At 39.9% G+C, this 25,974-nt stretch overlaps 1 protein-coding gene across 1 annotated transcript in view; it reads left to right on the top strand.

Annotated features, from left to right (window-relative positions):
- Positions 1–25,766, top strand: part of LOC134314712 (cilia- and flagella-associated protein 46) — a 92,542-nt gene extending 66,776 nt beyond the window's left edge. The window contains exons 44-59 of the mRNA XM_062995404.1: positions 1,275–1,445; positions 2,577–2,674; positions 4,141–4,217; positions 5,936–6,099; positions 7,400–7,506; positions 10,361–10,446; positions 13,129–13,293; positions 17,634–17,713; positions 18,119–18,179; positions 18,379–18,414; positions 20,131–20,230; positions 20,309–20,421; positions 22,902–22,983; positions 23,162–23,298; positions 25,159–25,233; positions 25,343–25,766. Of these exons, the coding sequence (XP_062851474.1) occupies positions 1,275–1,445; positions 2,577–2,674; positions 4,141–4,217; positions 5,936–6,099; positions 7,400–7,506; positions 10,361–10,446; positions 13,129–13,293; positions 17,634–17,713; positions 18,119–18,179; positions 18,379–18,414; positions 20,131–20,230; positions 20,309–20,421; positions 22,902–22,983; positions 23,162–23,298; positions 25,159–25,233; positions 25,343–25,443 (1,653 nt within the window). The 3' untranslated portion in view covers positions 25,444–25,766. The remainder of the gene's footprint in view (positions 1–1,274; positions 1,446–2,576; positions 2,675–4,140; positions 4,218–5,935; positions 6,100–7,399; positions 7,507–10,360; positions 10,447–13,128; positions 13,294–17,633; positions 17,714–18,118; positions 18,180–18,378; positions 18,415–20,130; positions 20,231–20,308; positions 20,422–22,901; positions 22,984–23,161; positions 23,299–25,158; positions 25,234–25,342) is intronic.
- Positions 25,767–25,974: the final 208 nt, after the last annotated feature.

Below are 25,974 nucleotides of genomic sequence, written 5' to 3' on the forward strand. Positions count from 1 at the left end.
AAATACTTATTTTCCACCATAATTTACAGATAAATTCTTAAAAAATCCTACAATGTGATTTCCTGGATTTTTTTTTCACATTTTGTCTCTCATAGTTGAAGTGTGCCTATGATGAAAATTACAGACCTCTCTCATCTTTCTAAGTAGGAGAACTTGCAAAATCAGTGGCTGACTAAATACTTTTTGGCCCCACTGTATAATATATAATATATAAGTGTATATGTATGAACATCTGGATTATCCAAGATATGGACCCCAATAGTCATCTGAAGGAGCCCTGTGGTATCTGGTACCAGGACACTACCAGCAGGTCCTGTACATTGTTAGATGGATCATCCTACAGCTGCCATATCTTCTGCTGGTAAATGATCCGCATCTGCCGGGCTATCCACATAATTTTGGAAAAGACAGGATTCGTTGGACCAGTCGACATTCCTCTATTCTTTGATGTCCAGATCCTTCTTGTGTGCCTTTGGTAGAAGAATAGACAGGTGTTAGCATGGTTATGTTGACTGGCCTGAAACTACCAGCCCAGTATCCCAGTTGATGTGCTGTGTGTTGTGGCTTATTTACCTCATTCCCAGTATTAAAATCATCTTGAATTTGAGCCGTAGTAATCCTCCCGTTGGTCCGTAGTGGTATAATAGCATTTATTGTTCATTGGCATTAAAGAGTCTTGAAAGTGGTTTGTTTCTTGTCCCTCTTTGGACCACAGTTGGTGGATACTCAACAGGGCTGCCATCAAGCACCCTTGCTGATTTGGAGATACTTTAACCCAGTGGTCTGGCTATAAGGATTTGGCTCTTATCAAAGTCACTTGGGTCTTTATGCTGTTCATATATGTCGTCCGGTCCAGGTTCATCAGCTTCATAAACTTCATCAGTTTAGGGCAGTTGTAGCCTAGTGGTTAAGGTACTGGTCCAGTAATCAGAAGGTTGCTGGTTCAAGCCTCACCACTGCCAGGTTGCCACTGTTGGGCCCTTGTGCAAGGCCCCTAACCCTCAATTGCTTAGACTGTTTACTGTCACAGTACTGTAAGTCGCTTTGGATAAAAGTTTTTGTTCTATTATATATATTATTGTAATTTATTTAGGTTGGTGTTAGGTTTTATTGCATTATGACTTTGTATCTTGCACCAAACCCAGGCTTTCTCACATATATGAACACCAAAAAAGTAGCTCGTTCCCTCTGTGGGAAGAGTATAGGAAGAGATTATATTGTCTGTGTGTTTGTGTGTGTGATCCCTATTGCTTATTGTTCTCCTCTGATCCTAGAGCTGTGTGTGCTGCACTGAAATGTCCAGGGTGTTACATGCCGCATGTTTAGACACTGGTAAGTCTCAGGTGGCGGCTCTGCTTGGTCTACAGAAAAGCCTGCAGCTGTCTGATCAACACAGCAGCAGTGTGCTTTCAGCCGTCAACCACTCTCTTCACTCTCTCTCAAAGGTACTGCTGTTTTTAACCCTCACCCTGCGGAACCTCTGACCTTGTAACCTGTGTTAAATCTGAGAAAAAAAAGTATCTGGATGGAAATATAGATTTTTAAAAAGTACCGGTTCAAAAGACATTATGTTTGTGAATTTGAATTAAACATGTGGTGTAATGGTAAGAGCTGGGCTGCTGGGGATTCCAAACTTGGTCTGGACTTACGAATACACGTACGCACATGGCTTTATGTGAACTTAGTCACTGGGGGACACATCAGTTCACCCTTAGTGCTGGTCCCAAACCAGGATAAATAGCATAAAAACTAATCAAGTATGTGCAAATATCTGCTATGGAGGCAACTAAATTCATGTTTATGAATTTAAAAAGGATAAATGGTTTTAATGTTGTGACTGATAGGTGTATAATATTATATTAAAAATTTTGTGGTATGTAAATGACAAACATGGGCATTGATAGTTCTAATTATTCATTCCAACAAGACATAGATAACCCATCAACCTCTGTTCCTAAATTTAAATAGATATTATTATGTTTAGTTTTTTAATTTTAACTGGAAATCATCACAACATTTTTTTGTTAGTGATTTTTCTGGTACTTGTAGTGCTACGATTATTTAGGGTCATGTAATACTTTGTTACACTGGATCTGTAAAACAGGCCCACCTGTTTTATAGAGCTACAAGAGGTATGAATTCCAGTATAATGCTCACCTGCCATGCCTTTGGGTCCGGCCAACGGATATTCGTTAGTGTTGGTTCTTTGAATTGTTCTTTGAATCTGTGGTGGATGACAGTAGTAGATTGGTGTCACCTGAGCCTCTCTGCAGTAAACTTTTTTTTTTAATGCAATTTTATGGCCATTCAGAACTGTATTTATATTATCGACTTACACTTATGCACATAGATGTTTCTGTTTTTTAATGATATTTTGCATGTCAGCCTATTAATGCCATCTGACATTAAAAAGTCCCAACTATTATAGAATGTTCTAAATGCATTTACCATTTAATATTACAGAATTCATTTTCAATTTATGTAACCATTATGTATCTACATAACATGTGTAAAAGCTTTTGAAAGTTTGAGGATTTATACCTAATCAGATGGTGCATATGTTTGGATTGCACTAGGCTTATCAGCAGCTGAACATAAATCCAAACCACTTGGGATTTCTTGAAGAGATGCCACCTAATCTTAAAATCCTGCTGCTGCAGCACTCTGGAGATGGGTAAGATCAAACTGTTTATCGATAAAAAAGCAATATGCTAGTTTTACGTTACCCAAAGGTGTAGGTAAAAATATTTGGAAGGAATGTTTAAACATTAACATTTTATTTTCTCTGTCAGTGCAATGTTTTCCATTTACTTTGTTTGAATTTAAAATAGCTTATACATAGCTAAATGGAAACTGCTGAGAGTCTGCTAAATAATGCAAAAAATGTTTTTTGCTTCACTGAGGTGGAAAAGTTGAAGTAATAAAATGACAAAATGCAATAAAAAGTTATAGTGATTTCTATAAATAAATAATTAACATTGCTCTTGTGTGGACCATCTAGTACAACAATGGCTTGGCAAATAAAACATGCCAGAATATTTTTTAAAATGACAAATGTTTTATCCACTTGGCTATGCTTAGTAAATATGTCCAGCATGTCATCTAATGGCTGTTTGCTCTATTTGCATGTACGTGCAGTATCATCTTTTGGGTTTGAATGGAAACCCAGCTGCCACATTTTGTGCCTCTTTACACGTGCTGCCATCTGCTCCTGTGCATTAGTGTAAGATAGTGTTTTTCGATACAGGGGTTATGAAGATGCACTAACCGTTTCAGTCACTCCTTCTGATGTTTATACAGCCGGCACTACATGTAAAATAAGTAATTGTAACATTGTAATTGTAACATTAATGTATACCAGGGGTGTCAAACTCATTTTTACAGAGGGCCAAAACAGCATTATGGTTGCCCTTGAAGAGCTGTAACATATCCAGCTGCAATCTGCAATCTGCCTTTTAATTCTTGGACAGTTTGTTGGTTTTCTTGGAGGCTATATGTTGTATACCTATAGCTACAGTTAAGTGTACTCCTTTACCATTGACACGGTCTCATAACACAAAAGACATTTGTCCCATTTGTCATTAAACTGCATCAATTTTCTCTCTCTTCTTGGACATGTTGGCATTATTTGTAGATATTTCTCAACTCCACTTGTTGGAAAACCGCCTTACTTAAACGCTGATGTGGAAACACTGCCATCTAGTGGCGGGATGCAGTCAGTTCGTGGGTCACAAAATTGATATACATTGTGGGAGTTTATGTATGATTTTACAATGTACACTTGAAAGCAGCATAGACTTTCATTTTACGACAATCCACAAAAAACGACATAGCCGGCCGGAGTTTGACACATGTGATGAACACCTATCTGGTATGTGCATTTATTAAGTGTACAGAGCAACAGATGGGTTATAGTCAAAGGTTATCTGTAGTTTAGGTGTCACCCTACTTTGGTTCACACTTTCTGACTCTAGGATGCTGCTGGCTTTATATTTTAAGTAGGAGCATTGACATCCTGACAAAATTTAAAACAAATGTACATACCAGATAGGTTTACTTGAGAGTGCTCAATGAGGGTGTGAAACTGTGCCTTCTGTGCATCTTAATTCTTGATGTGTTCCATTTTTCTTCTTTTTGCAGTTCACTGCTCTACGGAGCATTATATGAGAAGGTGAAAGCCACTGAGAATCAGAAAGGAAGGAGCATGCAGGCACCAGGTAATAGTCTAACACTTTTTCATACTGCACAGGTGTACAGTATCAAATACAAGAGTCAAATACATTATTACCCTGTATATCTATGCTGCATTTTACTCTTCCAAAAGTCTTAATGTAGATGTGGATCATATATCACTGCTATTAATGTAATAGTAATGCATCATTGTATTCTAGAATGTAATATTGTAATAAATGAATCCTAGCATAGTTACAATTGGTCAAGCACAGTGATTGATAGCTTGTTAGGTTAGCATTGATTACAGTATTATGACCACCTGCCATGCCAGTGATGGATGTCAGGAAACTCATGTTCTCTGTGCCTCATTGAGCCTTAATTTGGTTCGGGTGGAGGTAGGTCTATATAATCCCCACAATATCTGTCCTCTTTGTTGGCAACCTGCTCATTTTTAAACATGCCTGACATAATGGTTTCAGTCTTCCACCAGCACTAATGTCAGGTAGCCTACGGAACTTGGCCCAGTATTGCTGCTCCAAAGCCAGCGTGATGGTTCTCTTATGAGCATATGGATCAATTTTTATAGCCACTCCCGGGTTTTTACCAGGTTCTCCCTTTTTTTCATAAACTCATTTGTCGCACACTGGTTGATTGAGTCGCTGGCCCAGTTGTGACAGTTTTCATTTTGATTCTATCCCATTTCTGTTTTTATCTCAGCTATAGACTATGGATGTTTTGTGTTTTTAGACTGGATCTGCATTAGACTGTCCTATTGAAGAAATGAATACACACATCCCATCCAATCAAAAACATGTATTTTCTGTGCCCATGGTATAAATCTTATTATAGTGACCTAGTTCTGACCAAGTAATCCGATTGGACAAGAGACATATGAGGTGTCCCGATATACAGTGTAACACTCTGCTTTACAATTGTAATTATAGTTAATTATATACATTACGAGCTCAGCAATGACTAAAGAAGAAATGACGTCATGATGTGTTGCCTACTACTGTCAATTAATAAATAATGAATGTTGTTTAGAAGCATTATCACGATTGGTCAGGCTGGTTGTAGACACAAGGCTGCAGACAGTGTGCTGGTACTCAGTGGAACAGTACTTCGTCCTGTGTGATGTTGCTTAAATATCATATACAAGCACTTAGTAAAAAAAAAAAAAAGTAGTAAAAAAAGAATGAACCTCATCAATTGTAGCCACCGGGCACCAAAACTCGGGAACTGAAGATATACTTTATTTGTCATATATACATATACAGTTGTACAGAACAATGAAATTCTTTCTTCTCATATCCCAGCTTGTTTTTGGAAGCTGGGGTCAGAGCGCAGGGTCAGCCAACAGTGGCTGCATAGCAGAGCCTGGATTTGAACCGCCAATCTTCTGTTGATAGCCCAAAGCCCTACCCACTAGGCTACCTCTGTCCCCTCGGACAGTTTCTTTAATCATCTGTTTATTACCTCTTCTACCATGTACTGTTCTATTTTTTGTTGTTCTTTTTGTTTTATACTGTTCTATACTATTTTTGTGCATCTGAAAGTCTGTGTATCTGTTATTCATTGCATTCAAAATGCACTTGCATTGCAAAAATCCCATTATTAAGAATCTAAGGCTAGGTATAATCTGTATGCCTGATAGGGGCACCGTATCTGTAGTGTTATTAGCTGTAAGAGGCTCAGTGGGACCTATTACTGATCTAAGTTGCTTAGTTTGTGTGCATTTAAGGTGTGTTTTGTGCCACTTTAGGTGGATTGGTGTGCACCAGTGTGGCCAAGGCTCGGGTCCAACCTTCTGTAATGCATCGACTCCGAAAACAAGCTCAAACTTTTAAAAGCCTTGCTGCACGTACCCTGCGGAACAAGTCCCACCAGCACAAAAGTACTGCAGGGACCGAACAACACTCCCAACTGGTACACACACAAGCACAAATACTGTACTATTGCACCATCTCAATTTTGTTATGATCAGGATAGAACAACTGTACAAAAGTAAAGCTGCAACAAGATGTTAATGGAGTATTTAAAGATTTCTTTGGATTGCTGAATTAATTACAACGCAGTCTGATTTGTATTCAAGTCATAATAAAAGAAAATGATTTAATGATCCAAAACATTAAGACCACATCCAAAACATGCATGTTATTATAGGGATATATTAAATGTTACACTGATGGTAGTTGTGGCACATATGTTGAACGCAGCAGCAGTCACCTCACAGCAAAAAGGTCCTGGGTCGATTCCCAGGTGGAACGGTCCGGATCCTTTCTGTGTGGAGTTTGCATGTTCTCCCAGTGTCTGTGTGGGTTTCCTCCAGAAGCCAAATAAATGCAGTCCAAAGAATCCAGTTTAAAGAAATGCAGTCAGGCTGTGTGTGTGTATGTGTCTGCCCTGTGATGGACTGGCAACCTGTTTAAGGTGTTTCCTGCATTATGCCCAGTGAACTGTACCCTCCGTGACCCTAAATTGGATAAAGTGGTGAAAAAACAGCCAACATGTTTGTATTGGATTTAGACATGATATCAATGCTTTAACCCAATTGATTCAATCCTACATTGTTTGTTTATTAGAATTTTAACGTCATGTTTTACACTTTTGGTTACATTCATGACAGGAACGGTAGTTACTCATTACACAAGGTTCATCAGTTCACACAGTTATATCAAACACAGTCATGAACAATTTAGTGTCTCCAATTCACCTCACTTGCATGTCTTTGGACTGTGGAAGGAAACCAGAGCTCCCGGAGGAAACCCACACAGCCACGGGGAGAACATGCAAACTCCACACAGAAAGGACCCGGACTGCCCCACCTGGGGATCGAACCCAGGACCTTCTTGCTGTGAGGCGACAGTGCTACTCACTTAGCCACCATGCCGCCCACTGCATTGCTGGCTGCATTGCTGGCTGCATTGCTGGCTGCATTGCTGGCTGCATTGCTGGCTGCATTGCTGGCTGCATTGCTGGCTGCATTGCTGGCTGCATTGCTGGCTGCATTGCTGGCTGCATTGCTGGCTGCATTGCTGGCTGCATTGCTGGCTGCATTGACACCAACTGCATTGCTGGCTGCACTGCATCAATTAATAGTGTTGCATCATTGTGATTGACAGATTCTAACATCAGAAGCATTTTGGCTTTAGCGTACAAGCATAATATTCACACTTTCTTTATTTATCTTTTTATTTCTATTGATTTCTCTAAACTTTCTGTACAGGAACACGACACAGACCAAGAGCTGGGGACGCATTTGCAAGCTGTGGTCCAACAAATGGAGGACTATCTGCATCCTATCCTCTCTCAGTTCGACTTTTCATCTTTCAGGTATGCCCACACAGCAATTAAGCCCCTTTCATATTGGATTCGTTTCTCAAGGGACCAGGTTAATTCAAGTTTTTTACAGGTATTGCTTTGTAGTTTTACTGGGTAAATTAGACCATCTCAGACTAATCACTGGGAGAATTTAGACCATCTCAGACCAGATTGCTTACTGTTGAACAAAATAATTGGTGCTCTCTTCTGAATTAACACTGCTGCAATACACATTACCTATTACTGAAGAAAATTGTCTTATAAAACAGATAGTTCCGGTCCTAAAATCTGATTGGCTGAGCCGCGTTCGAAGCCGTTGTAAAATCGCCGATAAACGTACACCTATGACCACCTCACATCATTCCATATTAATACGCCACTGAAAAGAAAAAGTTAATGTTATGTTCGCCCTCATGTTGCCTAGCAACAGTGTTAATCGGGTGGCCAAATTGCCATCCTATCCGGGTTGTGTTACTGCATTGCGTCCACAGATTCCAGACATTTGTGAAACATTACAAACAAAAATGTGATTTGGTGATTTTTTTTTTTACTTTACTGTCAAAGTTCTGACCAACTTGATTGTATTTTGTAAATACATTTATTTATTTATTTATTTTTATACATTTTCTCCCGATGTTTAGCTCGTCTAATTTTTACCCCCGCCCCGATTGAGAAGAGCGAACTGACACACACTCCCTCTGACACGTGAGCAGTAGCTGACTGCATCTTTTCACCTGCACGATGTAAGTTTATATGCGATCAGCCTTGTGCACGGAGAGGCACACCTTGATCAGCATTATTCCTCTACTATGTGCAGACGCCATCAATCAGCCAGCAGAGGTCATTCATCAGTTATGAGGTCCCTATCCGGCTCCCTACCTGTATGAACAACAGCCAAACGTTGTTTATATAGCCGCCCAGATTCTATGCGATGTATTCGAAATCCCAGCCCTGGTGTGCTAGCGTATTTTACTGCTGCACCACCTGAGCGGCATAAATACATTTATAACACATTTTCTGCAAAAGACCTAAAGGTTTTTACAGGGTCAATAAAAAGTGTAAGGTTTTTATAATATTTTTAAAACAATCCACAATAAGCATGTGAATTGGTAACATGTAAGGACTTTTCAAGCTGATATAAAAGGAGAATCCATCAAACGCTCAGCAAGCAACAATGGGTTGTGGTACCTTACTTTGTCCCACACTTAGGGTGTGTTCGAAAAGCTAGGGAGCTGTCTACATAGGCAGCATTTTACATCATCCTGTGCGCGCTCCCGAGAAGGAGGCTGTTCGAAATCCTAGATGCCTTAAAATCCTCACTACTGAGGCATCTTAATATTTCAATGTTATTTTGGCTCAAGAACAAGTGAGCATCCGACGCTGCCTTAGTGATCAAGGCAATCCCAGCATTCATTGCGGGTCGGGTGCTCTTCTCTCACAGAAAAATAAACATGGCTGACGGGGCGGAGAAACGAATGGAGTTATTTTCAAACGTAAATAAAATATTACTGATTTTTAACTTGTATAAACTTGTACAGAGTGTTTTTATTTGCAAGTTCGGGCTTGTCAGGAAATGTAACCGTTATCGGTACATGAAGGGAGATGTTATATTGACGTTAGCATGCTGTGCTACCTCAGTTTATTGGTTTTAATGGCAAGGTGCTAAATGCTAAACGTGAAATGCGAAACCCGATGGAAGCGCTGTCTAAGTAGTGCGTTCGAATAACCTGACTTATAAGTCATTGACTTATTAGAATCCTCTCTATTAAGGCAGCTGCCTATGTAGACAGTAAGACAGCAAGGCAGCTCCCTAGGTTTTCAAACACACCCTTAATGAGTGAATTGTCAGTCAGTTTAAAAAATTGCAATTAATTTAGTTGCTCTACCATTTACTATTCATAATATTGTGAAAAGATTCAGAGAATCTGGTAAAATCTCAGTCCGTGTAGGGCAAGACCTCTAACTACTGTTGAATGTGTGTGACCTTCAAGCCCCCAGGTAGCATTGCATAAGAATATTGTATTTTGGTGTACCCTACACATGCCATTGAAGCTCTTGACAGTTAAGCAGGCATGCATTTAGGGTTGTTCTCTAATTTGTCTCTACATTTTATGGCCAAAGATATGTTCACACACCTCCTTATTCTTTTAGGTGTTTTAGCCACACCCATTGCAAACAGTTGTACAAAATCAACTGTATCAAAGAAATATCATGTAAAGAACTCTGTGGCTAAAGTTTTTTCCTTTTTCCACATGACTGTGATTCAGAATGAGGTTTATCCAGAAATAGCTTAGCAGTTTTGTTGTGGTGAAACTCCAGTGGCCTGCATAGAGCCCTGACCTTAACTCTATTACACAGATTTAGACTCAATCTTATGACTGAATGGGCACAAACTCTTGGAATCTTTTGAAAGCTTTTGGTCAGCGTTGAAGTGTGTGAAGTTCAAATTAGCTCAAAATGTCCTGACACTCATGTTCCTGGTATTCAGCCAAATTTCTGTCACTTTTTATTGCACTCCCTGTATACTACTTTTAATTAAAAAATAGGAATAACATTTCAGATAATGAATTCCTTTTTTGGCATGCACTTACTTTTTTGGCATCTATTAAATGATTAAATAAGAGCTCTTAGTGACAACTGAGTGCCCTGAGTAAATATCAGCCTGTGTGTGTGTGTGTGTATGTGTATGTACACGTGTAAGAGCAGAAATGATTAAAAGTAGTTGTAAAAGTAGAAATAATTTAACCTGAGTTAAACCTTACATTATGCAATGCGTTCTCTCCAGCCTTCTCTCACACCCTTTTTATTTTCGTTCCTATTTTTCAGTATTCGCTGATTCTCCCTCTTCCTTATCTCTTGTTCCCAGCCAGTGCCCTTCATTGACAGGCAACGATGAGAACACTCAACCTAAAGACAAGGAAAACAGAGAGGCTACAGATAAAACTCAGTCTGGTAATCTTAACATCATCACCAATATTGATGCCAATTTTCATGCCAATGCAAATGTGTCTCCCTCCCTCCCTCCCTCCCTCCCTCTTTTCCCTCCCTCCCTCTTTTCCCTCCCTCCCTCTTTTCCCTCCCTCTCTCTTTTCCCTCCCTCCCTCCCTCCCTCTCTCTTTTCCCTCCCTCCCTCTTTTCCCTCCCTCCCTCCCTCTCTCTTTTCCCTCCCTCCCTCCCTCTCTCTTTTCCCTCCCTCCCTCCCTCTCTCTTTTCCCTCCCTCCCTCTCTCTTTTCCCTCCCTCCCTCCCTCTTTTCCCTCCCTCCCTCCCTCTTTTCCTTCCCTCTCTCTTTTCCCTCCCTCTCTCTCTCTTTTCCCTCCCTCTCTCTTTTCCCTCCCTCTCTCTTTTCCCTCCCTCCCTCCCTCTCTCTTTTCCCTCCCTCCCTCTCTCTTTTCCCTCCCTCCCTCCCTCTTTTCCCTCCCTCCCTCTTTTCACCAGGGAGGGAGGGAGGGAAATTTCACCAGTCATGAGAGAGAGACCCCAGCCGGCTTAGTCCCGCCCATCTGAACAACAGGCCAATCGTTGTTCATGTGGCCGCTCAGCCTTAGCCGACAGGCAGAGCTGAGATTCGATACGATGTATTCGAGATCCCAGCTCTGGTTCGAATGTTTTGTCTTTTTGATGTAATGAAATAATCTCCTCTCTCAGCTTTTGTGACAGACCCTTTGCACCACACCTTGAACACTTGAATCTCTGGGTGGTGTTTATATAACACATCACAGCTTAATCAAATTAAGGGCAAATTAGGTTCCTGATGGTTTAATCATGTTGTTACCCAGCTTCAGGTCATACAGACTAGCAGTAGCTTTTAAGATCAGCAGGAGTTGAGTAATTGTGACATGGCAGTTTTAACACAATATTCTGCTAATCTAAAATATTAAATTTTCATTGTCTTTGTTCATTCACTGCATAATTCAACTGATTTAAATTTAAAGCTCTACAGAAAAGTTCAGCGTTAATCCTTATTTTCCTTGGGGGCTGAATATTTCCGATTGCATCTGTAGGTATAAGTGTGTCTTTGCATACAGGTCCTTCTCAAAAAATTAGCATATTGTGATAAAGTTCATTATTTTCCATAATGTAATGATAAAAATTAAACTTTCATATATTTTAGATTCATTGCACACCAACTGAAATATTTCAGGTCTTTTATTGTTTTAATACTGATGATTTTGGCATACAGCTCATGAAAACCCAAAATTCCTATCTCAAAAAATTAGCATATTTCATCCGACCAATAAAAGAAAAGTGTTTTTAATACAAAAAAAGTCAACCTTCAAATAATTATGTTCAGTTATACACTCAATACTTGGTCGGGAATCCTTTTGCAGAAATGACTGCTTCAATGCGGCGTGGCATGGAGGCAATCAGCCTGTGGCACTGCTGAGGTGTTATGGAGGCCCAGGATGCTTCGATAGCGGCTTTAAGCTCATCCAGAGTGTTGGGTCTTGTGTCTCTCAACTTTCTCTTCACAATATCCCACAGATTCTCTATGGGGTTCAGGTCAGGAGAGTTGGCAGGCCAATTGAGCACAGTAATACCATGGTCAGTAAACCATTCACCAGTGGTTTTGGCACTGTGAGCAGGTGCCAGGTCGTGCTGAAAAATGAAATCTTCATCTCCATAAAGCTTTTCAGCAGATGGAAGCATGAAGTGCTCCAAAATCTCCTGATAGCTAGCTGCATTGACCCTGCCCTTGATAAAACACAGTGGACCAACACCAGCAGCTGACATGGCACCCCAGACCATCACTGACTGTGGGTACTTGACACTGGACTTCAGGCATTTTGGCATTTCCTTCTCCCCAGTCTTCCTCCAGACTCTGGCACCTTGATTTCCGAATGACATGCAAAATTTGCTTTCATCCGAAAACAGTACTTTGGACCACTGAGCAACAGTCCAGTGCTGCTGTTTCTGGTTCAAAAGTGGCTTGACCTGGGGAATGCGGCACCTGTAGCCCATTTCCTGCACACGCCTGTGCACGGTGGCTCTGGATGTTTCTACTCCAGACTCAGTCCACTGCTTCCGCAGGTCCCCCAAGGTCTGGAATCGGCCCTTCTCCACAATCTTCCTCAGGGTCCGGTCACCTCTTCTCGTTGTGCAGCGTTTTCTGCCACACTTTTTCCTTCCCACAGACTTCCCACTGAGGTGCCTTGATACAGCACTCTGGGAACAGCCTATTCGTTCAGAAATTTCTTTCTGTGTCTTACCCTCTTGCTTGAGGGTGTCAATGATGGCCTTCTGGACAGCAGTCAGGTCGGCAGTCTTACCCATGAATGCAGTTTTGAGTAATGAACCAGGCTGGGAGTTTTTAAAAGCCTCAGGAATCTTTTGCAGGTGTTTAGAGTTAATTCGTTGATTCAGATGATTAGGTTAATAGCTCGTTTAGAGAACCTTTTCATGATATGCTAATTTTTTGAGATAGGAATTTTGGGTTTTCATGAGCTGTATGCCAAAATCATCAGTATTAAAACAATAAAAGACCTGAAATATTTCAGTTGGTGTGCAATGAATCTAAAATATATGAAAGTTTAATTTTTATCATTACATTATGGAAAATAATGAACTTTATCACAATATGCTAATTTTTTGAGAAGGACCTGTACTTATCGAATGTCTGGTATGTATTCAACAGGATCGTCTGAGGAGCAAAAAGAGTGTGTAGTGGTGTTAGCAGACAGGATTTTGCTGGATCTGCCTTTAGAATGCCTGGCTGTTCTGAAGGGAGATGGAATCAGCTCGGTGTCGCGGGATTTCTCATTGCAGGTTTTCTACACACGCCTTCAGAGAGATCAGTCAGGTAACACATCACCCAAGCTGATAGCTTCTGAATGTTATTTCCCTTAAGTATATTGACTGAAGGTTCACATGTTTAAAACATGTAGAGGATCATTTAGCTGCTGCAGATTTTTTTTTCCAAGAATGTGTAAATTAAAATGACTGAAAGCCAGGTACTAATCTGATGCATGTTTGCACCATGGTTACACCTCTTGGCTTATTTACCTTCACTTAATTAGGTACAATTTAGTTTACTCCCATCAATAACTCTTTGAGCACATAGCATGTGGTCTTAGGATGCAGCCATTAAAGGTAGGTCTGATTCATTTTAAAGCAGGCTTTATGCAATGAGTCTATAACCCATATATTTTAGGTCAAGGTCATAATGTTCAATGTAATTATATGTGTAGGTTAACACAAGCAGTTGAAAGTTAAACATTAAGAAATTCTATTTTGCCAGCAGCTTGTTTCTGGCACATTTACATTGTTTATTTATGAGTTCCTGACCTCACTGAGTATCTTACTAGAACTTGTACATGCCATGGCTGTGGGCAGTAACAGTCAGAATGCATTAGGGGAAAAGTTTAAATGTATCCTTAGATTTTCAAATCTGAAGCTTATTAATCTCGTACCTCTGTTATAGTGTTGGTAATAAAAATGCCTCGCTAATGGGAGTTCTTTTACAGAAACAACTCAGCCAGGATTTACATCCTCATAATCTCATTAAGAATTCTAATTTGCTGCTGCATATTTAGGACTGGAGGACTGTTTTTAAACGGGCATAAACCTATTGCTTTCCACCTCGTGTGCCACTTATGAATGTAAATCAGCAAATTGTCAAATTAAAAGCTACTTATATTCACAAATGCTGCCGGTGCGCTGTAACTCATCAGAGGTGAAGGATGTTTGGAAATGAGCCACACTGGGTTTGATTTATATTCACCTCCTAAATATTTAAAACAGTCTACATTCAAATAAGCAGTAATTAATACAGATTTCTGTGAAAGAAAATGTTTTATAAAAAAATTTTTCTCATGAAGAATATTCCATTCCTAATGCAAATCATTTTTCTGTAATGGGATTAGTACAACATAATTTGTTTTAGACATGTTGTGAACAGAACCAATTTGTTGGAAGTGATGCTTGAGGTAGAGGACGGCCTACTTATCCATCACGGTGGATGGATACTTAAAAGATGCACTAAACGAGCCATTAAGAGGCCCAAACAGAAGACTGCTCTGGATAAACACTATCCATACGGTCACCAGGAGTCCAATCAGGAATCGAGTTGAACAACATGACTCTCTTTAACTAATAGTAGTACAGCCCAGTTTTAGAAAGCTGTGTCTGTCACAGCTAAAAGGTCCCTTAGCAGGATGGTGACCTAAAATGTACAAACCCATTTCCAGAAATATTAGGACATTTTGTAAAAAGCTGTAAAACAAGAATCTGTTCATTGTTAACACTTGAACTTTTATTTGTCTGACAGAAAATGTATCAGATGTTTTCACTGACTAACTTTATTATATATATTTTTTATGGAACTTTAAATTTAAGCACTTAACATTCCACATTCATAATATGAGACATATATAAAAATTCTAAGTGGGTCCTGTCGAGTTGGCTTGAACTTGTCAAGAGAACGGATCTTTTTCAGGGTTACTTAAAACAAGTGTTGGATTTTTTTTCGTGCTGGCTTTACCATACACATCTTTTCAGAAAGTGTTTGATAATGATAATAAGGTAATTTTTTTTACATGATGCAGGGCAGTTGCTCCTCTGGACTGAAGGTAAAAAATGTTGCTTTGGCATTAAAAAGGGCATTGTTTACTTGTGGCACAGTGCATGTCAGAATGACCAAACAATGGATTAAAAGCAATGACTAAAAGCCAGAAGATATAATTTTCTCTATAATTTTCATCACCTGTTTGCCATTTTTAATTGTCGCTTCAAACCATAAAAATTTTACTGTAACACCCCTTGTACTTACTGTTAGTAACAGCATAAATTACTACTGCAGTAGCATAAACAGAGGTCTAAACTACGCTAGCAACATAAATAAATGCCCATTCCAAGCCAGAAGCATAAAAAGATGTCCAAATTATGCTGCCTGTGTGAGCCTACTACAGCAGCAGTGTAAACAGATGCCTGTACTACTGCAGAAGCTAAAACAACCTACAGCATAGACAGATAACCATACTGTGCCATAAATATGTAAACCTAACTTTAAAGTCTATAAAGAATTGTAAACAGATCTGAATAGTAAATGGCCATGAATTAGAATTAGCATCAGTTGGCACTGTGATCAATATTTTGAACTGGATTTGGATGTACCTACATTTAGCATGTACAGTGGGACCAAAAAGTATTTAGTCAGCCACTGATTGTGCAAGTTCTACTTAGAAAGATGAGAGAGGTCTGTAATTTTCATCATAGGTACACTTCAACTATGAGAGACGAAATGAGAAAAAAAATCCAGGAAATCACATTGTAGTATTTTTAAAGAATTTATTTGTAAATTATGGTGGAAAATAAGTATTTGGTCAATAACAAAAGTTCAACTCAATACTTTGTAACATAACCTTTGTTGGCAATGACAGAGGTCAAACGTTTCCTGTAAGTCTTCACCAGGTTTGCACACACTGTAGCTGGTATTTTGGCCCATTCCTCCATGCAGATCTCCTCTAGAGCAGTGATGTTTTGGGGCTGTCGCTGGGCAACACGGACTTTCAACTCCCTCCACAAATTTTCTATGGGGTTGAGGTCTGGAGACTGGCTAGGCCACTCCAGGACCTTGAAATGCTTTTTACGGAGCCACTCCTTCGTTGCCCGAGCAGTGTGTTTGGGATCATTGTCATGCTGGAAGACCCAGCCACGTTCCATCTTCAATGCTCTCACTGATGGAAGGAGGTTTTGGCTTAAAATCTCACGATACATGGCCCCGTTCATTCTTCCCTTAACACGGATCAGTCGTCCTGGCCCCTTTGCAGAAAAACAGCCCCAAAGCATGATGTTTCCACCCCCATGCTTCACAGTAGGTATGATGTTCTTGGGATGCAACTCAGCATTCTTCTTCCTCCAAAAACGACGAGTTGAGTTTTTACCAAAAAGTTCCATTTTGGTTTCATCTGACCACATGATATTCTCCCAATCCTCTTCTGGATCATCCATATGCTCTCTGGCAAACTTCAGACGGGCCTGGACATGTACTGCCTTAAGCAGGGGGACACGCCTGGCACTGCAGGATTTTAGTCCCTCTCGGCGTAGTGTGTTACTGATGGTAGCCTTTGTACTTTGGTCCCAGCTCTCTGCAGGTCATTCATCAGGTCCCTCCGTGTAGTTCTGGGATTTTTGCTCACCGTTCTCATGATCATTTTGACCCCACGGGATGAGATCTTGCGTGGGGCCCCAGATCGAGGGAGATTATCAATGGTCTTGTATGTCTTCCATTTTCTTACAATTGCTCCCACAGTTGATTTATTCACACCAACCTGCTTGTCTATTGTAGATTCACTCTTCCCAGCCTGGTGCAGGTCTACAATTTTCTTCCTGGTGTCCTTCGACAGCTCTTTGGTCTTGGCCATGGTTGAGTTTGGAGTCTGACTGTTTGAGGCTGTGGACAGGTGTCTTTTATACAGATAACGAGGTCAAACAGGTGCCATTAATACAGGTAACGAGTGGAGGACAGAAGAGCTTCTTAAAGAAGAAGTTACAGGTCTGTGAGAGCCAGAAATCTTGCTTGTTTGTGGGTGACCAAATACTTATTTTCCACCATAATTTACAAATAAATTCTTTAAAAATCCTACAATGTGATTTCCTGGATTTTTTTCTCTCATTTTGTCTCTCATAGTTGAAGTGTAGCTATGATGAAAATTACAGACCTCTCTCATCTTTCTAAGTAGGAGAACTTGCACAATCAGTGGCTGACTAAATACTTTTTGGCCCCACTGTACCTTTATGAGTTACATTTGGTGTCCAAGTGTTTAGATCTCTGTTATCATGAATTTTAGCCTGTCCAGTTTACCATTTGTTTGTGAATTAAGGGTTTTTTTTCCCATAGAAGCAAGTTCTAATTTAATACAGCATTTGTTATGAAAACTGCTAGAAGAATACGGTGTGGTTTACTTAAGCAATAAAATGAATTTATCTTAATGTTATTAACATCAGTGCTATAAATATTTGCTGTTATTTTCTGCGTTCTTTCTGTTATTATACATGCTGTGCAGCAGCGCTTTTACTTAATCATTGACGCTAAATGTCAGGTGGTGCGTGATTGAGTTTTTTTCATGGTTGGAAATGCTGTGTCATTTAAAGCCAGCAGCTGGCTGGTCAATTTCTAATTGTGTTTCCTGTTGATAACAGTTGAAAGTGACAATAAAAAGGACATCAAAAGTGGAAAGGCAGCCAAGGGGAAGGGAGATCAAAGTAAAGGAATCAAAGTGGTGAGTCAACGAAATTAGTCTGGCTGAAAATTGTGAATTATTGCTTTTACAGGCCTTCACGGCACTCAATTATTTAACAGACCTTTCGACGCATTAAACTGAGGTTTCTCTCAATCAGTTGCCTAATGTATTATCGCTAATGAGGCTGATTGCCTTTGTGCCGGACCATTTTTATTCTGTCATGTCCCGTCACCCTCACGTTTCTTTGCCTCTCTCCCTGTGCCCTTACTTTTCTTTTAGATGTGTTTAGAGTTTTTATTCCTTCTCTATTACTTTGAGACTTTATTTCTCCCAAACTTTGGACAGCTAATTATTTAGCCAATCCTGTAAAGGTTTTCAATAGTTGTTTAAATCTAACACGACCCATGAGAGAATTGTGATGAATGTGCTCTGTTTCTTTTTCAGGCACCAATGGATCGTACTGTTCCTGCACACTGTCTCCCAGTGGACACACACAAGTTTAAATGTATCCTCACACCTTTAGGTTCTTTTTTCACTTTCTAGTATTACTTTTTGCTGGTCTCAGATACCTGTGCTGAAATGCCTTTGTGCTTTTTTAATGCTTTAGTAGTTCAGTTGACTAATTTTACCCCCAAGCCCATAAATACTATATTATGCTCATTTTTAAAGAGTCACAAAAATAATTCTTTAACACTTATTTACAGATTTTGTGGAATCACATAATGATGTAGAAGATACCAGTAAGTGTCAAGTGAAGCTTACACACACCATTATTCACACTGATTTACATCGGATAAGTACATTTATTGATTCACACCCACATTCGACTGTGTACACTTTGTCACCCCCTTGTATCACATTTATCAATTGAAAGAGATTCTCTTAGGTCCACTACTCAAGAGATGATATTTGCGTGGTGGACCATTTTCAGCACTAGTAATGATGGAGTATGTAGTTCAAATATGAGTAGTCAAATATGAGGATTTGAAAATTGCTGCTGTAATTGAAAATCTCATTTGACAGGAGTTATCTGTGGAGATGAATTTATGGTAGCATCTCTGCACCAACTTTATGTTCAGTGGCTGCAGTGGTGCTGTGATTGTACTGCAGAAACTTGCCCATGTCAACGAAAGCCTTGCTATGATTAATGCTCTGTTTGCTGAACGGTAGCTGAACGGTACATTCCACTCCCCTGTTTTCCCCTCCCATTACACACCTGGGTATAAGAGTTGTTTCTCTCTGAAACAATGACATTAAAGATGGATGCATATTTAAACAAAACATGGTATTGTATATCTTAAACCTTGCCATTAAAGTCAAACAATTGCCTTTTGAGGCACAACGTAAATGCATTCCAAAACGTCTGTAAAAGTTTGAAGGAATTTAAAGCCATTTTATAGCTCTGACTCACAGTCAGAGCATTTATTTCCAAACAGAGCAATCTTGGTACAGTGTTACATCTACATGGACAGCCTGCTGAATTTTTCCATTTTTCCAAGGGTTCAGGGACAACTTATGATAGAAGTCACAATAATTCCCAGAAAAAAACATCTGAAGAACTGCAAATGTCTTTAGTCTTAGCTATAGACAGTCTACATTTTAAATTACTTCATAAAAAGAAGGAGGCCAGGCAAAAGGGGGATTCATGATTAATGAGAGGGTGGCAAATATTAAATGACTACTTATTAAAAGCACCAGTGCTTGTCTGACATCTGAGACATCTGGGGGATTCTCAAACATTTAAAATTTGAACTTTTTGGGGCCGCTCAGGTGGCACAGTGGTAAAATACGCTAGCACACCAGAGCTGGGATTTCGAATACATCGTATCAAATCTCAGCTCTGCGATCCAGCTGGGCTGGGCGGCTATATGAACAATTGGCTGTTGTTTATCCAGGGAAGGAAAATGCCGGATAGGGACCTCATAACTGATGCAATTATGACCTCTGCTAGCTGATTGATGGCATCTGCACAGATGTCTCTCCATGCACAGGGCTGATTGCATATGAACTCGCCTCATGCAGGTGAAAAGATGCAGTCGGCTACTGCTCACGTGTCGGAGGGGGCATGTGTCAGCTAAAATTGGGAGAAAATGCATTAAAAAATGTTTTAACTTTTTGTAAAAAAAAAAGTGATCTTATTGTGACTGCATACACAGCATTTAATAGTAAGAAGATTAAACCAAAAATCAAACATATTGTTAAGATTATGTTATGGGGTGGGTTTTTTGTGTGTGTCCCACCAGCTCTTTAATCTGCCAGTAGCGAAATCTCACAGAGATTTTCTGCAGTGTCAATGAAACCCTGTTGACTTCCCTCTCTCAGATACAGCCATTGTTACACCACTGTACCACCCCAGCACCCCTCATTCCACAAAGGAGGCAATCAGATAGAGATCAATTACTTTTGCACAGCATTGTACTGTACATTTGTGTAAAAACTGTAATTTATTTCACTAGAATGTATTGATCCATCTGAGACTGTGAGGAAATCTATAGAGATGTACCCACAATCCACAGCTCTCTGGAAAGGCATCATGGGAACTGATCTGTCTTATAGGTAAGCACTTGTGAACAGATAAGCTGACTGTATAGAACTCTGTACATCTCTCTAAAACGTGTGTCATGTCTTTATCAGTGCTGAAGATCTGGAGCATCTGCTGACAAACTGCAGTTCTTTCATCTTTTTTGGATCAAGACGCTTTGTCAGCCACATTTCTCCTGCCAGACTAGCGACTCTCGACTTGAGTGGTACGTCCCTAAATTGAATTTCCATTTCTATTACATCTGTAACACTCTATTCATCAAACAAAATTGATTGTTTGGCAAATTGAGAGTGATAATAATTATTATCATTGCATTTCACATGAGATACAAAGCAGAAACAAATACTTGCTGTGAGTTTATGTTAAATTTCTGACCTGTCATGCCTACACTGGTCTGCTGATAAGCAACTTCTTATCATGCAATAATACAATCAACATATTAGATAAACTGTATAAAAGTATGAATTGTCTTTTGCCTACATTTGTTGTTTAATCTATAAACAGCTAAAAACAACCATTGTTAGGAAGAATTATTTCCAGCCGTGTCTAGGAGTTTTGTGATACAGTGCATTAAAAAATGCTTTTGTTTATGTTAACAAATTATTTTAGAGCCTTTTGCAGGCCACTTTTAATGTAAAAAATCTCTAATTATTCACTCACTCACTTTCATAACTGCTTATCCAATTAGGGTTGCGGGGGGTGGGGGTGGGGGGGTTCGATGCTGGAGCCTATCCTAGCTTCCCAATGGGCACAAGGCACACAGTAACACCCTGGACCGGGCGCCAGTCCATCGCAGACCAGACACACATACGCACACACATACACACATCCATTCACCTATAGGGCAATTCAGTGTCTCCAGGGCAGCACGGTGGCTCAGTGGGTAGCACCGTCGCCTCACAGCAAGAAGGTCCTGGGTTCGATCCCCAGGTGGGGCGGTCTGGGTCCTTTCTGTGTGGAGTTTGCATGTTCTCCCCATGTCTGCGTGGGTTTACTCCGGGTGCTCCGGCTTCCTCCCACAGTCCAAAGACTTGCATGTGAGGTAAATTGGAGACACTAAATTGTCCAAGACTGTGTTCAATATAACCTTGTGAACTGATGAACCTTGTGTAATGAATGTAACCAAAAGTGTAAAACATGACGTTAAAATCCTACTAAACCAACCAACCAGTGTCTCCAATTAACCTGACTGCATGTTTTTGGACTGTGGGAGGAAACCGTAGCTCCCGCAGGAAACCCACACAGACACGGGGAGAACATGCAAACTCCGCACAGAAAATACCCGGACCGCCCTGACTGGGGATCGAACCCAGGACCTTCTTGCTGTGAGGTGACAGTGCTCTAATTATTGTTAAATGATAATTATATTAGTATTACCGTTGGTTTTATATTTATATTTTCACATTAGATTATTGCACTGGTTAGACAAAATGTTTGGACCACCCCCAAAATTGTGCATGTTAATGACTATTTTAATTGTGGATGTTGCGATGAATAATATATTAAATTAGAGGGTGATGTGTTTATTGCAGCAGATATGGGCAGCATTCAAACCAGAGTAACTTTCATAAGGGCCAAAATCTTATAGCCAGAGGACCGGCTTAAAGTATCTCAGAAACAGCAAGGGGGTCACAGACGGCTGTGGTGAGGAGGAAAGAGCCACAAACTGCCAAGAATTTGTAATAAACTATTCATCATAACAAAATTATACAAATGGTTATGCAACAACAGCTTTACAATGCTGCATTTAATGTGGAATAAATGATTACTATATGTATAATAATCATGAATAGTTAAAAAGGAACATTTGCTTAATGCAAAAGGCAAACACATAACTTAGAAAATCAAATGATTTGCATAAACTACAGTGTATGTGTGACATTTAGCTGAGCCTTCAACCAGGTCCAGAGTTCATTTTCTTTATGTTCCAGTTTCTTTCAGTGATCACTTTGCCTTTTTGTATACTGCTGCTTTTAAGTTGAATTATGAAACACATGATTTTTTTTGTTGAATAACTGTTTGTTAGTGTTTGTATAATAATATGCCAACATGATTACATTATGTACATTAAATGCTGTAGTAGGCCCACCTTGCTGTGGAAATCAGAAGTGAGTTCAGATTACAGAGCCATGCCTATCTGCCCTGCCACTAATGGACAGCAAAGGGGGCATGGAGGTGCAGATGATTAACATGTCTGTTTCTCTTAACTGACGGCCACCTGCACATCGTTGGCTTCAGGCAGAAGTGTTGGGGGCAGTTGTAGCCTAGTGGTTATGGTACTGGACTAGTAATCGAAAGGTTGCTAGTTCAAGCCCCACCACTGCCAGGTTGTTACAGTTGGGCCCTTGAGCAAGGTCCTTAACCCTTGATTGCTTAGACAATATAGTGTCACAGTACTGTAAGTCGCTTTTGATAAATGCAGAAAATGTAAGAGTGTTTCTATTTATCATGCTTTCTCCTCTGTTGGAAACCTACCTTTCTCTTGAAAACATGATGCCGGGCTCGGTCCGGAACTTGGTCTGAGAACTTAGCCATTGCTTCTGCACCTTTCAGGACACTTTTGAATTAATATCTAACACAATCCAGTCCATCCAGTCCATACTGGTGTCCAGATTGTTGCATTAGATTTGCACCAAGCCCACAGACTCATGCATTCACTCTGTGCCACTGCTTCCCTCTCCTCAGAATGCCAGATGGCTATTCTCTTTGACCTACATCAGAGTGCCACTAATATTCGGCGCCAGTCTCAGCGGGATGTCCACATGAGGTCAGACTACACACATGCTGCCATCTGTGTAATATTTTTGAACTTCACTTATTAGCTGAACTTAGCTCCTGCAGGCTTATGAAACACACTGGTTTGGGATGTAAAGTTTATAATGATATGATGAAACCAGTCATTAGGCTTTATGCCACCCTTCCTCTGTTTTTCTCTGTGACTGCAGTAAGGACATGTTGGCACTGAAAGCTCCGGTAGAGTGTGTGTACCTGCTTACCCTCTCTGGAGTTCACTCTGTAATGCTCAACCAGTGGTCCAGTAGTGGCACAGTCAATGCTTACAACATGGATGTCATCTTGGAAAGTAGGTATTTTACGTTACACATGAACACAGGGACACGCACACTATTATAGTGCATAATAGAAATCCACATGGCTGCTCTTACAAGTAAATGTCAGTATCAGTAGGAGTGTGTGTGCATGCAGGGATATTATTGTATAACCATTATCTAGAATAATAAATAATAATGCTCAGCAGAGCAATGTGCTGGAAACTTTCAAGCCTACCAGACACTTAGTGTTTAGGAGGGTAAATAATTTAATAAAATGCTATTTAATGCCATGATTATGTCAAAGCATTAAAGGGACTTATTGCACTTGCTGTGGGAACTGGCTGGCTGGCTGGCAAGCATGTGATGGATGGGTGGATGGAAAAGGATATAAATGAATAGATGGATGGATAAATGGATGGATGGAAAAGGATATACACTGATCAGCCATAACATTAAAACCACCTCCTTGTTTCTACACTCACTGTCCATTTTATCAGCTCCACTTACCATATAGAAGCACTTTGTAGTTGTACAATTACTGACTGTAGTCCATCTGTTTCTCAGCATGCTTTATTAGCCCCCTTTCATGCTGTTCTTCACAGAGCAGGTATTATTTGGGTGGGGGGTCATTCTCAGCACTGCAGTGATACTGACATGGTGGTGGTGTGTTAGTGTGTGTTGTGCTGGTATAAGTGGATAAGACACAGTAGCATGGCTGGAGTTTATAAACACCTCACTGTCACAGCTGGACTAAGAATAGTCCACCAACCAAAAACATTCAGCCAACAGTGCCCCTGGGCAGCGAACTGTGACCATTGATGAAGGTCTAGAAGATGACCAACTCAAACAGCAGCAATAGATGAGCGATCGTCTCTGACTTTACATCTACAAGGTGGACCACTAGTGTCTAATAGAGTGGACAGTGAGTGGACATGGTATTTAAAAACTCCATCAGCGCTTTAAAAACTCCATCAGCGCTGCTGTGTCTGATCCACTCATAACAGCACAACACACACTAACACACCACCACCATATCATTGTCACTGCAGTGCTGAGGATGATCCACCACATAAATAATACCTACTCTGTGGTGGTCCTGACTATTGAAGAACAGGGTGAAAGCAGGCTAATAAAAGTATGTAGAGAAACAGATGGACTACAGTCAGTAATTGTAGAACTACAAAGTGCTTCTACATGGTAAGTGGAGCTGATAAAATGGACAGTGAGTGTAGAAACAAGGAGGTGGTTTTAATGTATGGAAAAGGATATATATGGATGGATGGATGGAAAAGGATATATATGGATGGATGGATGGATGGAAAACGATATATCTGGATGGATGGATGGTTGGAAGGAAAAGGATATATATGGAAGGATGGATGGAAAAGAATTTGAACTGATAAATGGATGGAAAGGATTTATATAAATGGAAGGAATATGGGTGCTTACAACTTTTATGTTTCATTTCTTACACTGTCATTTTAAATAAATCCCTTAAAATAAATAGCCCTAAATTACTTGTGGGGATTTACTAATGCTGTTTACATTGGAAAATGCATTAAAAAAATAAGTATAATCTGTCAGGACATTAATTTAGATCTCTAGCAGCAGAGAGTTTCATTTCAGCCACAGAAACCCAACATCATTCATTGTTAAGCTTTGAGTGTTAATCAACAAGCTCAGTAGTTTATGCCTGGCATGGGCCTGAATAGGGGTATTTTATTCATTTGGCTCGCATGCCAGCAAAGATAATAGCCTTGGCCTGTAACCCTTATAAAAACACAAGTCACTGTAATGAAATGATTATTGCAGATGGATCCATGAATAATAATATAAGCTATAATAAAACATTTAATAACACTGGGGAATGCATGTGTGTTTTTGTTTTGTAGATCTCCTGAAAACAGGATTAACGTCTGGTCAGGCTGTCTATACTTTGCGTGCAAGATCAACACAGATCTCAGAAAGTAAGAGATGCCCTTTAGTCAGAGAAGTTAGAATGTGTGTTCACGTTGTTGTGAATGTTTCTGGGGATTTCTTTGTGCTAAGGTCTGTTCTCTTGTCCTCCTGATTCAGAGACAGACTGTGCTGCGGGTGAAGGTGCTGCACCAAGCTGGAGTTCACTGCTGGCTTTCAACTTCATCATCTATGGATTACCTAATTTAGTGGTTATTTAACCTTGTGCCCATGTCTGTAATTTAACTGCAAATAATATTGTTTTAAGTAATCCAATGATCTTATCGCTCCTGGCTCAAAATAGAGACACAAATGGATAAAATATGTAGACATTCATTATTTTCTTATAACTGCTCAGGGCTTCTTGTCTGGCTTACTATAATCTACATCTTGACATTGGATAGATGTCGAGACAGACAATGTAAGAATGTTTATTTCTAGGATTTGTTTGTATTGTACGGATTGTATTGGGAAAGTGGACGAGCCTACAGGACATTTAGTAACTAGGCGGTTAAATAATGTTATAAAGTGCCGTTTAAAGCCATGACTTTGTCAATGCTTTATAGGGATTTTTTTTGCTGTGGGAAGTGGATGGATGGATGGATGGATGGACGGATGAAGGGGTGGATGGATGAATATGAATGGATATGGATAAATAAATGGAGATGGATGGATGAAAGGATATGGATAAATAAATGGAGATGGATGGATGAATGGATGAAAGGATATGGATAAATAAATGGAGATGGATG

This window comes from Trichomycterus rosablanca, chromosome 5 (assembly GCF_030014385.1).
Source record: "Trichomycterus rosablanca isolate fTriRos1 chromosome 5, fTriRos1.hap1, whole genome shotgun sequence".
In the NCBI taxonomy this organism is placed as follows: Eukaryota; Metazoa; Chordata; class Actinopteri; order Siluriformes; family Trichomycteridae; genus Trichomycterus; species Trichomycterus rosablanca.